Genomic DNA, 16,267 nt, shown 5'->3' on the forward strand with positions numbered 1-16,267 from the left:
GTTTATTTTGTCAAAAGATTTTTTTATTCATACATCATTTTATTCTATTTGTTCACGATGTTTTGAAAATTTTGCAAATATATTTTTTTGGGGTATAAAACTAACGTGATATATATTAATTTAAATTGAAACACGACTGTATTGGATAATGGAGATTTTATTTCACTGGGGCCACCACTTTTACAATTTTCAATTATAACCATGTTTAAATACTTACCTTAAAGAATATTTATGTTAATACCCTAAGCGTTCTATTTCTTTATAATGGCCTTAAGTATTTGCCTCAGTCTTTAGTGGGACATGTATCTCCGTTTTGTATGCCTAAATTATTTATTTACACGAAGGAAAAACTGGAGAATCAAAACTTGTTAATTTTGCTATTATGTATTGAATGACCGACATATAAAGCATACATATGTTTTATGTACAATATTTTCTGCGTTTAAATAACAACACTCAAAGCGACTTCCAAATTGTATAAATAACATTCACAATACCATTTATAAATTACATTGCAAAATACCCATTCCTATAACTTATGTCTCTTTCGTTATCCTCGAGGCAAAAATATTAAAAAGTTCATAATCGATGAACAACGTTGATTCTGAGGAAGGCGGCAAAATATAAAAGGTAAAAAAGTACAGCCAAAAACGGACCTTTAATAACATTCATCATTTCAAAAAACAAACATCCTCTCAGGCTATACGTATTTTAATAACATATTTTATTAACTAGAAAATGTAATAAAAGTGAAAAGATTGAAATATAGGTCTGTTCACATTCTATTCAGAAACCGATGTATGTATTTTTTTTTTACAATTTTATACCTTTTGATTCATGCAACAATTTATGCGGGAGTCATTATAAACTCAATATATTTAAACGTTGTATATGTTGCAGGCATTTAGAAAATGTTCTTAATTTAGTCATTTTGTAAAATTTTGAAACAAAATTCCACAATTGAACTGTCCAGTTTCAGGCAATTTGTAGAAGATTAATATCATTGAGATGTATATGACAAAAGTAGAAAAAACACAATATCTTGCAAAGCAAATAACTAATGGTTCGGTAGAATTAATTTATTTTCCAAAAAATCATCTGGGAAGGTTTGTATGTCATATGATGAGATTTTTTTAATTGTGAATCTACGTAAAGTATGTACTCACTCAGGATTTCAGATAGTGAAATTATAATTATTTAGTCAAAATGACAGGAGGACAAATTGTTCTTTCATTAGAACAAACTATCTAACGATATTTTAGAAAGTCCAGAATCAATACAGTGAAGTGAAACATATGAAACAGACAAATGGAGGTTTGTTTATAATTGATTGTTTGCTTATTTCATACATTCTTAAGATGAGAATGATTTGGTTATAATTTATATGAGTATGTTCTGCAGTGGAAAGTAAAATCACAAAAATACTGAACTCAAAGGAAAATTCAAAAAGGAAAGTCCCCAATCAAATGACAAAATCAAAAGTTCAAACACATCCAACGAATTGATAACAACTGTCATATTCCTAACTTGGTACAGACAAGTGTCTAATGTAGAAAATGGTGGATTGAACCTGGTTTTATAGCTAGCTAAACCTCTCACTTGCAGTGGATTATTCTGAATAAAGGACAGGAATTACCAGTGCCGCTTTCCCATTTATACAATGGGTTTCGCGATACGAAGCGGTTTATGATTGTGATGCCAATATATGAGTATCTTATATTCACTGCGTCCAGTTATCGATGAATCACACGTTATGGGCAGATCTGATTCACTGAGTTCTGTCCGTTAAAAGCTATTAGCCAAAAGATACAAGTCAATCTAATCATGATAATGTACTTTGAATCTTCTGGGAACATATAATTTTTTTTAAAAAAGATGCATATGTGACGTTTGTGCTCATTGCGAAACCCAATGTTGTTGAATGTTAAGTGTTTCTCAGAAATGGTAATGGAAGTGCATAATTAGTGCTAATCCAGGTTTCTCCAAATGTGGTAGAAGTGCGGAAACCAGACAAATCAGGACAAATAGTGTGATCAGTTGTATCATCCAAACATTTTGAGAAACTACAAATAACTGTGCTTGTGTTAATTTGGAATTATTCAGTAAAATTTATTCTTGATTATTTAAAATCTTATTTCTTATTTCAGTAATTATCATAAATAGAACTGCTCCGGTGTTCAGGGCTTTCAATTGTTTTTTTTTTTTAATTTACATATTATTCTATAAACTAATTTCAGGCTTTACAAAATGCCTAAATTTAGAAATGCCTGTAACATATACACAGTAATAAGCTAACTTTCCGTAATCAATAGGAATACACTAGTGAGACTGGATAAATTATGAATTGTATTGTTTTTCGTATGAAGTATAGTTTCTGTGCATAAAAGGTCGCGTTAGGGGAGCATTTCACTAAAATTGAGAGATCAGTTTATAAACATTACGATGAAATTAACTGTGCATGTGATTTAGAAACAAATTCTACCGTTATGGTTGTCAAGATGGATGGAAACACCAACAGATAAATATAATTGAGTAACTTTTGCAAAAAATCAATTAAAAGCAACAGTAGTAAATCAATTAAAAGCAACAGCAGTACACCGATTGAGAGAAAGCAAATCTTGGTTACAAACTAAAAACCAAAAACACTAAAAAAACTATAAGAGTAAAAAAACAAAAAAACTACAGAAACACTGATTTTCAACAAAAAACAAACGACAATGCAACACACAAGAAAACGAACTATAAGGTAACAACTGTCCTTTTCCTGAGTTGGTTGAAATGAAATGACAGGAATACAACACAAATGAATGCAAGAACTCTCAGGACAGAAAAAAACACAAATAGACAATGCAATAATACATTTCGACGTGTTAACAATAGAATAAAAACGAACACGTAAAACAACCTATGTAGGACAGCACAACAGAACCAGAAATATTTGGGTAGTTTGGGTATCAAAGGAAAGCTTTTTGGATCACTTTAGAACCCTTAGTAAAAGTTTATTTTGAATAATAAAGATGTATATAGAATGTTGATAGGAGGGCACATTTGCCCTGTTGTTCAATTAAGAAGAACCTGTTTTTTTGTACTATCGAACTTCTGGGAACCAGTACTCTCTTATATGAAATTAAAGGTACAGGTATGTTGAATTTTTCAAAACAAGTCATGTTAAGGTACTAGTACAGTTTAGACATTAAATAACTGTCCCTATATTTGAACTTAAGACAAAGACTCCATTTATGCTTGAAATTGCAGAATTTAAAATAGAAAGCAATGGGGCCATTTATTAGTGTTTTTTTTTTACCATGAGTGGTTTTCTGTTTTGAATTTTCGATATTTTTGATTTTACATTTTTTGTAACGATAACATATTGTTTATGGAGTCGATGTTTGTGAATGTACTGAATAAATATGAGACAATAATGATTTTTCTGATCTAATGATAGACATCTTTGCAAGGCAAGTGTTAAGATCAAGTCTCACCCTCTCTGTGGATCGTTACCATTGGCGGGCAAAGACGAGGGATTAATTGCTTATCCACATTTACCATAATTTGGCATAAATAGAATACTAGTACTTGTTTGTTTTTAATGATTTTCACATTCGTTATTAATTTTGTTTTTCAAACATTTTGGTTCTAACTCCACTGGTGAACCGCGTGTATGCGGACATTACATTACCGGCCTTCTCAGTTAAAAGGGGTCGGTTTCACAAAAAAAACTTACAACTAAGATTGGTCTTAAGTCATGAACAAATCAATATACTTACGATTAATCTTAGTCGTAAGTTTTTTTTGTGAAATCGAATTCTGGTTTCTTGTTCAGTCTTTCATCGGCAGCAAATCGAGTAGATAACACAAGCATCACTGATGTTTTTCTCATCTTATAATGACATAGATTATGCACAATTTTTAAAATGATATTATTTTTTTTTATTGAAATCGTTCTTATGCACTTTTCAAATAGTGATAGCATGTCACTGGAACAGATCTTCTAGATAAGGCAAATGATAAACAGTCTGTATTCTGGAATGCATCTAGTCTTTGCGAAAGACAGTTTTCCAGAAAGGTTTTTAAGTGTTGTACATGTGTTTTATTATGATGCCAGTTGGTATGAAAGTCCTCCACTAAATGAAATAATTTATCAGGTATAGGCAACACACTTTTATCTAAATAGCTTGTCCTCTCTGAAATATATAATTAGGAGCAAAATATAAATTCAAATGGCAGTATTATTTATCAGATGAAGCTTAGACCTGATGAACAAATTCAGATTTTCATGCACGTTTTTCATGTTTAAGGTCCGTAATCAATAGTTTTTGTTGTTGTTTTCTGGAAATAAATTCTAGTCTATAACAGTCAAGTTCTGTAAAATTGTATGCAAATGTAATTTTTTTTTATCAGATCAATGTAAAATGTATTGGTTTAAATAAGATTGCAACAACATTGACAAATGGAGATTCAATTTCACTGGGGCCACCATGCAATCGTGTCTGCACGTAACAATAAGATAATAGTGACGATCTATTTCAATATGTATATATACCATTTCAAAACACAAGGCAGAGGCTGTACGGCCTAAGTTTCCAGTGGAAAAGTAATCTCTGTTATATTTTTTTTTTTTTTTTATATATATATATGAAACCATAGAGTATAACAACGAGTTTTTTCTCAGCCGGGTTTTTCTACCTCGCCAAAATTGTCTCTCTATCCAAGTAGAGTAAACGTTTCGGCCGATTTCTCTTTTTATATTGTTATTTTGTTATTCAAACATATTATTACAACTGTTTTGATTACTCATAAAAAAGGTACTTCAATTAACTCATGAATATATCATATGTTCTGAATATCATTATATTAACCCTAAGAAGCATGTATAGATCACCATACATTTTTGTAAACAACTGATACACTGTACAATACAACATAGAGTTTGTGTTGAATAGAAATTTTTTTCCTTTCCCTTTCTGCTAGGCTAGACAGAGATTTTGACTATCATTGATAGTTGCACAAGGTACAAGATTAAAGCTAGTATTAAAAGTTGAAATTGGATTTCGGGCCTCATCTCTACTAAGGGTAATATTGACTTTAATAGAATTGCCTCATTTCAATTTATTGTGTTTTGAGCGCCTTTTATTCCACAACTATATTCGCGACCAAAAGGATGAAGTTTATTCGTTTTTATTTTGTTTATGTTGTTTTTTGTAATCTGTTTATCTTTTCGTTGTTATCGCCATGAAGTTGTCTTTAATTGAATTCTGAGTTTGAATATCCCTTTGCTATTTTAGTACATCTCCAACATACATTTTTGAAAATATATAATAAAGAAGTAATACTAAATGATAGCTTCGCGACTTACTTGGAGGGACGTGGTAGAAGTATAAAACCGGATGTAAAAAGTTTGATAGATGTGCATATCTCGGTTCTGTAGCTGCCCTGTCCTCTCTGAATACATCCTCTGACGGACCATGGTAATCCTCTCCATATTCCAGTCCCCAAACTATCATGCTCTTATTGGATATCGATTCTCCAGTTATTTGACCAAATTCTCGAATTAAATTAATAGGAAATTCCTCAAAATATTCAAATGAAATACTGTAATATAATGAAGATGTACAAATTTAAAAAAAAATGACAAAGTAGCTACAAAAATGTCATTTTAAATAATTAATATTTTGCTAATTTTTCCATAACAATTTTGAAATATATTTGAATTGGAAATACAAAGCTAGCATTAAACTTTAAAGAGGATTTCATAAGTTGCTTGCACTCTTGTTATTAAACGAACATTGCAGATTATAAAATACTACTTTACACAAATTGTGAAAGGAAACAAATATATTTAATGATCAAATTTCGATCATGAAAGCATCGTATTGTGCAGCATCTTGTAGAATATATGTGAACCAAAATTTCCCGACATGCATTGCGTTTGGTGACCATTTAATTTAGAGAATACTTTAAGAAATTTATTAGAAAAAATGGGTTCTTAACAAGGAAGTTATAATGATAGCTAAAATTTAGAGTTACAATTCTAAATAAAAGCTTACCTGTTTATCAATATAACATCTACCAGCTGTCCAAACATTTGGTATATTCCAGAAGCTTCATTTATCCTTTTCACTGTAAGCGGAAGCAAGTTAGAAATACTGTATGCTTGTTTTGGCCACGTTTCACCATGATATCGCCATGATAAGATTTTGTTTAAAGCACGAGCTGAAAGAAAATAAAAGCTCAAACAAAATTTAATCATATTTTTAGGAGAAACACGAAAGATCTTACTAGGTGGTAAAAAGTAAAAACACAAAAATACTGAACTCCGAGGAAAATTCAAAAAGGAAAATCAAAAATCAAAAGGCAAAATCAAAAGTCCAAGCACATCAAACGAATGGATAACAACTGTCATATTCCTGACTTGGTACAGGCATTTTCTAATGTAGAAAATGGTGGATTGAACCTGGTTTTATAGCTAGCTAAACCTCTCACTTGTATGACAGTAACCAACAGAACTATCAAATTGAATTTATTTATAGCAATGCCGTTGTCAGCCTGATGTTTGATTCTACATATTATTTTATTGAAATCTTTAATATATGTATAAAAATATTAAATATTACTACAATATATATATACGGCCGTATCGGATGTTCATATTGGTGTCGCCATCAGACAGGAACAAGTCAAAAAGTGTCTTTGAACTTTTTTTTCACAGAAACATTCACAGAGTACACCAAAACAATTTAAAAGTTTTTAATTATAAAACTGGTCACTTTATATGTGTCTTTAAACCGTAATTTCAAAATGCAAGTGTGTGTGTGTTTGGTGTCAAATAAATAGCAATTATGCTACATATTGTATTTTGTAAGATAGAGAAATAGTATGTCACCTGAATATCGGAATCCGTGTATGAATCCTCCAGCCGATTTTCTGTGATCAAGTGAATGGGTAGCAGTGCCAACAATATAGATCCCCGGTATATCTGTTGATTGGTAATCAGGGGTGATTAATGGATACTTTCCTTTATAACCACCAGATAGCTGACTTGTGAAAGGGAAGAATCCAAAATTATATTATTAGAGTTTGACAGTCTATATAAGGTTAATTACCAAGAGACAGATAGCAAGGGACAACAATAAATATGTAAATGAAATCTTCTTATAAAAAATTCAAACAAGAATGTGTCGATAGCACACGGATGCCAACTCGCATTATCATTTTCTATGTTCACTAGACCGTAAAATGGGGTCAAAAATATAATTTGGCATTTAAATTAAAAAGATCATATTATAAGGAACAGGTTTACTAAGTTTAACGTTGATTGGACTCCAACTTCATCAAAAACTACCTCGAACAAAAAAATAGCCTGACGTCGGACAGACGGACGAACGAACGGACCTAGAGATCCGAAAACATAATGCACCTCTACTATAATAGGTGGGCATACAAAATACAAACTTTTAACGGTTAGGAAAATTATGTAAATTTTCCACCAGTTCATATCCCACTGTTATCCGATATCAATGTAAATGCGGTACAAGTGCAATTGGCTGATTTTATTTTGGTTCTCCTTAAGATAATTTCTGTAAATACTCACTTTGAAAATATAGAAGTATCAAACCGGAACCCGAGACAACGAATGATTTGATCGTATGGCTTTTGTAATGGATCATTTTCAAACTGTCCCCATATTTTTGCTGCTTCTTCGTCAGCATCAGTCAAATATAGACCATCTTTCTTTCTGACTATCATATAATCTTCTATATTTCCATATTCTAAAAACCCATCCAAAGATTTCAGCTGGTAAGTGTCTAGAATTTCATTATTGATAGCCCTGAAAGAATACAATACTTCATTTTATAGCATGGAAGTCTCGAAGAAATAAAGGATAATTTGCGATATACACGGTGTCGACGTAAAAAGCAAGCTAAGAATAAACAAAAGGTCGGAAAAAGCAGGGAATTATTTATGTAACTCATGGTATCAAGTTGAAAATATATTTATGTTACTTGGCGAAAAAAAAAAAGTGGCGAAAAATATAATGTTTTGGCGAAAGAGGTGGCGAAAAAAATAATTGACCCCGGGGAAACCCTGGTATCAACTCTAAATTCCTAACTTTGACATAAAATACACGAGTCTTCTACTGGAATAATTGCAGAACTACGAAACAAGACACACAATGCAAGGAGTTATCCAACTGGGCATATTTAGTCTTTTTATGTATGCACCAATGTAAATATCCACAACACAATCACTATATTTCACAAAACAAAAGACTTAGATTTTCGACATAGCTTTTACTTCTGTAATAGGAAACCGAAGAACAAATTTTACTGTCGTTAAATATCATTTACATTTAAAATGCCTGTACCAAGTCAGGAATATGACAGTTCTTGTCCATTCGTTTTTGATGTGTTTTGTCATTTGATTTTGCCATGTGATTATGGACTTTCCGATTTGATTTTCCTCTGAGTTCAGTATTTTTGTGATTTGACTTTTTACTTAAAGCACAATTAAAACATTTGCAATTCAAATCAGATTGAACAACCTATGTCTGCATTCGATTCCTTAAGTATTGTTGCTTTAACAAACATTCAAAGATGTTAAAAATGAAATCCATAAAAATTGAATCCATATGAATGAAATAGTACATATAAATTAGTAAACACAGTCTCTCTTCATACTATGAAATTTCTTGTCTTCATAAAAAAATTAAAATAACTAAAAATAGAATAAATAAGCCAAAAAGGTATAGTTTGTGAGATTCTTGACTAGATTTATTAGATTTTGATGGTCTAGCTTAATAGAGAATAAAGTACATCCATCTCCATGCAAACAAACTGACGGTTACATAAATGCATAATCAAAGTGAAACTAGCAGATTCACATAGATTAGAATAAATTATCTGAACCAAGTTTATTTAAATGATGTAACCTTCTTTTAATACACAATTTGATACCATTTTCTGCTAATACATACTGCACCAAAGATTTGATATAAACTGTTTTTATTGAACGACATAAAGCCGAAAATTTCGTTTTCATCAGATTTGAAAGAAAAAAAAATATTCATGAGAAGAACATAATGTTTGTTCACCACTCCAATAATATATACCCCGCTCCCCCATCCCTTCCCCCCAAAAAATATACTTAAACGAAATAATTATTAAGTTGTCTACATCTTGAATACATTGTTTATTATATTACTGTAATAAATATTTCAAACCAGGAAATATTGAAACAATGTTGTAATCTTTACTCATAAATATGTTTTACGATATTTTTATTGCAATATCTCGAGAAAATAAAAATGCAAATTAACCAATTTTCTTCTGCTCTCCGTGAACCACGCTTTTGTTGCTTTTCTAATATCAGAAATTATGAAGCGCACAAATAAAATTATGTATTAATTACAAAATAGAAGTAGCGGAGACTACAATCTATTGAATTGCAATTAATCGTGATATTGTTTGTTGACGAAAATTCTTTTTAATTGGCATTCGAGTGTCTATTAATGACAAAATTAAGGGAGATAATTTGCCCATTTTATTCATTATCTGCAGACGACAAAAAACATTCATGACTGATTGACAGATAGTTGTGTCTTGTGGTATAAATATAGAAAAAGAAGATACTAAAAATTCAATATCAGACGAATTAGTTGTTGGAGCATATTTTGTAGACGAAAATTTGAACTTTGATAAGGACGACCTGATAATTAGAAAACAATAAATGTCCATTGATCACCATAAATAAGTAATGTCAAATAAACATTTACAAATACATTGTTTTTTCAAGGAATTATTTTCTTAAGATTGCACAATCATTTTACACTTTTTTTCATTTATTACTTTTATTCCTTTTGGTATTTGATATTCGTTTTTTCTTGTAGACAGAAAATTATGTTATACAATTATACAATTTCAAAAGAAAATAAACAATCAGATTTCTTTATACTATTTTCTATACTAGTATTTTAATCCATTTGTGATAAGTCTCCCTATTCATCCAATTACTTGAAATGAAATATGCGTCCAAACTAACGAAGAAAAATACTCCCCCCTTAACAAAAATTAAAAAAAAATATAAAACCCAACCGAAATACCTAAAGTAAACCCCCAAATGTTAAGACCAACATAAAAACAAACAAAAATCGACGTTAGGAAACCAATAATCAATCAATCCTTTTTAGCAATTCAATGTATAAGATTTTCCTCCCATTACAATAAATACTCGTTTTGTTTTATAAAATATATCAAAAACATACCTTATATCTCCAACATAATGGGTTTCCCATGCTAAACGAATCCTGTGTCGCCCAATCATATGAACATAGTTAGTTCTATCATAAATTGCCTGAGCTGTTTCAAAAGCTGAGTTTCCTCTACCTTTGAAAAGAAATAATACAATGTATATCATACAATGTTTTCCATTTCTTAAACCTCAAGCCTGTAGCCAGGGATTTCCAAGGGGGGGGGGGGGGTATCTGGACTTTCGAACTCAACTTTAACATTCACAATCAAACAGATCGTTGACTTTAACAGAGCTCATTTGTTTTCAAGGGGGGGGGGGGGTCATACGAACCCCGCCGAACCCCCCTGGCTAAGGGTATTATCCTTGAATATACATTACTAAACGTTCCGTTAGAAGTTCTAACAGTATGGCCACAGCCTATGTTAGTTAACGTTTTGGGCAACCTTAAGGTATATGAGGTTTTTGTAAACCGCTTTTTTATTTTTGTTCGTGGATTGTTTTTTGCCATGATTGTCTCTATCTTTTAAGATGATAAAACAATTACTTATTACACTTGTAGATATAAAAATGTTTCTCAGGAAAACAAATCTACTCTCGTTTCACGTGTTTGGTCATTTGATTTTGCCATGTGATTAGGGACTTTCCGATTGAATTTTCCTCTGAGTTCAGTATTTTTGTGATTTTACTTTTTTTCTTTTTCATACCTCAAGTGTTTGGCCTTGAGCTTTCCTTATATAAAAAAAAGGATAGCACTTCGGACGCCGACAATTATGATGTTTTGTTTTCATGTCAACAACACTGGGTCCGTACTGTTCTTATTGGACTATCAGTTGGCACAGTGGTCAGTTCTTTGGTACTGCAGTACTGACATGATTTGCAGAAAACCTTTCTAAAAAGAGGGACGAAAGATACCAAAGGGACAGTCAAACTCATAAATCTTAAATTGTCCGTTTAGAAATGCATGTATAAGAAACTAAGATTTCATCTCCCTAAGCTCTTCTAGCAATTTAGATACATAAAAAGGTGTTGTTTTAATTTATTTGTACATGTTTAATAAAATCCCCAAATACTAATATCAGATGCAATCAAACAATATGAATTACCTAGTATTAAAACAGATTTCCCTTCATAATCAGGACCAAATGTTGATATGTCTTCATATCCGTCCGTAAATTCGATTCCAGTTACATTTGGTTTCAACGGTAAAGACAGTCCCGTTCCAACTATAACTATACTGTAATCGTAAAAAGTTCATTAGCATTTAAAAAATAAAATAAAACTGTAGAAGAACATATAGAACTGCGACAACTTAAAAAAGACAAAAACATTCTATAACCAAATTTAAAATAAAACGTATATGCTATATATCCTTGGCTTTTTAATATTCGGCTTAAACAGTTTCTGATGATGGTTAATAAAAAAACGCTTCGGACGCATGCATTTTATTATGAGTTGTATTCATCATTTCCCGTGAAAAACGTTATCGTTTGTCAAAAAAAGAAAAGATTTTGAGAACTAGGCCAGAAGCCATTTTATGAATGTTGTCATCCAGTAAACTAGGGTGGAATAGCTACCATCTTATACGAATTTTCGTTTGAATTCTTTCTAAAAATCTTGTGAACAAAAATTCAGTTTTAATCGATTTCTTACACCCAATGATATCTACTTATCATTCTAAACAGAAATCATCCATTCCTTTCGATACTTTTGGTGCTTTTGAATTTTACAGATAATGTTAACGGACAGACAGACAGATGAACAATATGAATCCCGCATCCTTGATGTGATGCCCAATCTTACCTAGTTTCTACTTATGATAATTCGACTTCGAATATGCTTTGGGCTTTCGTCTTTTGTTTAGTATCTTGTGCCGGCCTCTAGCTATATTCTCTGATTTTATTTGGCTGTTCTGTTGCAATTTCAACAGTACGGTATTTTTTTATTACGACAGCATCAACTGGAAATCCTTTTATTTTCGAAGTTTTCTGGATAATGCAAGAGACTTTTGAATTTTGACAAGTCAAATTTAATATTCTAGAAAAGAACATTAAAGTCCAAAGAAATGATAATAATTTCATCAAAACGTCTCATCCTAATTTAATTTTATTCATCTAAGCTTCCACTAAAATTGCCAATACTAATATATTTAAAATCTTCAAAATATGAACACGTACTTGCAATGTGTTATGTTGTTATGTTGATCTTTTAGAAGGAACCACATGGGCTTCATCTTTCTGATATTCTTTATTTCTATATTGTATCGGATATTCAGTTTGTAATATGAAGCATATGTGTTAATGTAACTGAAAGAAAATAGGATTATATTACTTTACCTTACATGATTTGTAATCAATATTCAATAATAAAGTCTGATGAAAAAAATTGTAATATAAAAAAATGAATCCTTTATTGAAATTGGTTGAATAAGTCTGTTTTTATATGACAAAAAAGAAAAAAAGTATAAAGAAAGTGCTGTATTTTTTAAAAAAGGCAGACAGTTTGCGTCAATCCTTATAAAAGTCCTACATTTAAATATATAGTTGAAATACTATATGATATCAGGGCAGCAAGTAGGAATATTTTTTCGCTTACTTTTTTCTATAGAACATTTGTTCTTGCGCCTTACCTTTTTGACGAAAGTTGTAGTATCGTAAAACTTTCCTAATTTCATAAAAATGTATAAATATATAAATATATTTATATATGATTATCACGTATCATGAAACTACTAAGGACTTGATCTTTATTCATATGTTTCACCTACCTCATATTTTGTTTAAAAAAAAATACAATTATAAAGATTCTAACTCAACTGAATGTCATAAGATCGTCTACCTGATGTAGCTGTCAGCTGTTGGAAACATTTCTTTTGAAAATTCCTTAAATAGCATTTGATCATCGTCACCCAAAAGAGAGTTCCAATCATGGCGTAGGTTAAACTCTTTGTTTGTACTTCCTGTGTGTCTTTTGTTGATGCTTATTAGTTTCCGGTGCCGTGGGTATTTCTCAAAGAAACTTCCTAAAAGATCAATGAAGACCAATAGTTACGTTAAAAACGAAAGTGAAATAAGAAAAAAACATGCGCTTAAAGCATTGCAAACAGTGTAAAATTTTGAAGTAATTTTTTAACTAATTATATAGAACGGATGTTCGTTTGTTAAGATAGAGCGGGCATTGCTGTTAATTTTGTTAATAAAATAGCTATAGCCAAAGCTCATTATTGAGACATCATTCTTTCATTTTGTGCTGTTTGATATTTAAAGCGATTATATATACAACAAGCAATGACCTGACTATTAGCCAAAAATATTACAAAGACCATTCGAGCAACGTTTCCGCAGCCAATAGAATACATAAAAGAGTGAATAATATGGTAAGTTGAGACACGGAAACGTTGTTGTAACAATGCTCAAAATGTTTTAATAATTATTTTATGTTTAGATATAGAAAATGGTAGATTTTAGATTCGGTTCGATGATGTTTCTAAATTGTAGTAGATGAATATAACATTTTATAAAAGTGCTTCCGAAGATCTTTTCTGCTATTTCTTTCACCAAGAATACGACAAGATTTAAAAGGATGTGTAGATAAGTCCTTGGAGCTACATGACCAAAATGGACCTAGACAGAACAGTTAAATTAATCAAAGGACAACTTTTCCTGAGGGAACTTACATGCATTAAATTAAATGTTGGAGAAACGTGCATGATCGCACCCATTAAAATGACACATTGCGTGTTATGTTAATTCACATACCTGCTTGGTTAGACCTTTCAAAGATGATGTAATCTCGACCGAGCTTCTGGAGATAGAATCCAATCTGTACCCCACCGGGGCCCGCTCCAATAACACAGTACTTATAACATTGTGCAACAGACATAAGGCATAGGAAAGGCACTATATATTCTACCATCACAGAAGATCCTTTAAAAAGACAATCTAGTGTGATGGTATTACTTGTATTATAGTTCGTTTCTGTGTGTGTTACAATTTAACGTTGCGTCGTTTGATTTCTCTTATTTTTGAGTGTAAATTGACATTGCAATAAGACGTTTCACGGTACTTGTCTATCCCAAATTCATGTATTTAGTTTTGATGTTATATTTGTTATTCTCGTGGGCTTTTGTCTGATGCTTGGTCCGTTTCTGTGTGTGTTAGTTACATTGTAGTGTTGTGTCGTTGTTCTCCTCTTATATTTATGCGTTTCCCTCAGTTTTAGTTTGTTACCCCGATTTTGTTTTTTGTCCATGGATTTATGAGTTTGAACAGCGGTATACTACTGTTGCCTTTATTTAAAATGAAATATTATAGTTACTATGCATTAACAATGGAGAATACAATATATAAACTATTCATGACGCGCCGCAAATAAAGAAGTAGTTAAAAAATGAGATAAGCTTTAGCGCCAATTAGGCATCAACCTAAAGACACAAAAGCAAAACGTAAACTAGAGGTCAATATATGGTCTTTATCAATAAATCAGACTATTGAAGTTTTGAAATCTTCCCTAATATAGAAAAGTTCAAAATTGTTTCTATATGAGGAAGTGTATGGGGGTTTACAGAATGGAAAAAAATGGGCAAAAAATACAAAGAATAGAGAATAATAGTCCTTAAAATAACGAAAAGAGAATATTGATGTGCTACTCTATAAAGAGTAATGAATTATGTGCAAAAAGTAAGAAAATTAAGAAAGGCGGCATAAAAAATTAAAGAATGCAGAAATCCCAAATCCAGTGAAAGTATGGAACTGTATCTCGGTTAATTGACAATAAAACACAAAACAATTATAAAAATAATGTTGTATCAATGACTGATATTAATTAACACCACCGAGAAGCCATGTACGTGGGGTACAAAATGAGACAATATCTTTATGTATGCAATAAAACAAGATTAAATGTTAAGTTCTTAAAGAAGATTATTAGAAAATAACATTCATAAAATTTGGATATAACTAAGTCACACTAAAAACATATTTGATCAAAACGCATAAATTGCAAGGCTATGAAAACGATAGACAAAAGTGAAGCGAAACATACCAAAGGGTTATTAAAAATCTAAAGTCGAAAACTAACTAACAATGTTATGGCAAATTAAAAAAAACTAACTAACAATGTTATGACAAATAAAAAAAAACTAACTAACAATGTTATGGCAAACTAAAAAAACAAACCCGACTATCTAAGTGTTTAAACACAGACAAAAACGTAAAAAAAAATTACGGAAGAACTTTAAGATAAAATTGGAAATGGAAATTTGGATATGCAAAAGAGACATCAACCCGACCAAAGAGAAGAAAACAGCCTATTCAACATTTTGAAAAATGTACACAAGCTGTCCCATTAACCTATCACTTTAAACATTACAATATTTTAACAAACCTAGTTTCACTTTGAATGAAAGCAAACACTTTAATAGCTTATTAGCAGACTGAATTGTAAGAGAAAAAAAGGATGTATACTTCCTTTCATAAAAAAATCTCAATTAAAGAAATAGACTTACCTTTTTTCAATTGCCTCAAAGTATATACTGTTGTAAACTTTGCAACGAGTTAAGATGAAGTGTATTCCAAATAAACTCGTTGTGTAATATATATTTCCCCAGTTATCATTTATTATTTAAGTCTGTAGTTCCTATCTCCGTTAATAATTCCCCTTTCCCATTTCGTAACCAGTATCCTATCTCTAACCCCCACAAAAGTCATTCCATTTCATTTGCTGTTAATTTCCGTTGATGTGTATTGATCTCCACAGGAAGGAAATTGACAAACAGAAACCCCATTGGAGATTTAGCTTATTAAATAAACCATTTTTATGTTTTCTAAAAAGAAAAATAATAATTAGACATTTGTACTGTGTGGAGAAGAGAAGAAATATTTTATTAAAATAATTTAATGTTAAAAATACAAAATAACCATAATAATAAATAATAGTTTTAACCAAAGCACTTTTTGAGACGAAGTGCAATGCTATATTGAAAAAAATCAAGATGTGCTTATCTTGTAAACAATTCAATATT

The 16,267-nt window shown here is 30.9% G+C and overlaps 1 protein-coding gene across 1 annotated transcript; it reads right to left on the reverse strand.

Annotated features, from left to right (window-relative positions):
- Window positions 1–3,865: 3,865 nt before the first annotated feature.
- Window positions 3,866–15,984, reverse strand: LOC139489247 (FAD-dependent oxidoreductase domain-containing protein 2-like). The gene is made up of 11 exons (XM_071275481.1): window positions 15,752–15,984; window positions 14,004–14,171; window positions 13,084–13,267; window positions 12,423–12,551; window positions 11,352–11,482; window positions 10,262–10,382; window positions 7,592–7,828; window positions 6,884–7,038; window positions 6,048–6,213; window positions 5,357–5,592; window positions 3,866–4,184 (listed from the first exon to the last, which is right to left on the reverse strand). The coding sequence occupies exons 2-11, from the start codon at window positions 14,158–14,160 to the stop codon at window positions 3,946–3,948; spliced, it is 1,755 nt and encodes a 584-aa protein (XP_071131582.1). The 5' UTR covers window positions 14,161–14,171; window positions 15,752–15,984; the 3' UTR covers window positions 3,866–3,945.
- Window positions 15,985–16,267: the final 283 nt, after the last annotated feature.

Source organism: Mytilus edulis, chromosome 9, assembly GCF_963676685.1.
Source record: "Mytilus edulis chromosome 9, xbMytEdul2.2, whole genome shotgun sequence".
Taxonomy (NCBI): Eukaryota; Metazoa; Mollusca; class Bivalvia; order Mytilida; family Mytilidae; genus Mytilus; species Mytilus edulis.

What these genes read in the sequence shown, in the direction of transcription:
- LOC139489247 (XM_071275481.1), bottom strand. Translation starts at nt 14,160, where the DNA reads ATGGTAGAATATATAGTGCCTTTCCTATGCCTTATGTCTGTTGCACAA. An exon ending in ACAGCTGACAGCTACATCAG is followed by an intron (nt 12,552 to 13,083) that starts GTAGACGATCTT and finishes ATTTTCTTTCAG; the next exon opens with TTACATTAACACATATGCTT. An exon ending in ACACGGATTCCGATATTCAG is followed by an intron (nt 6,214 to 6,883) that starts GTGACATACTAT and finishes ATTTTCTTTCAG; the next exon opens with CTCGTGCTTTAAACAAAATC.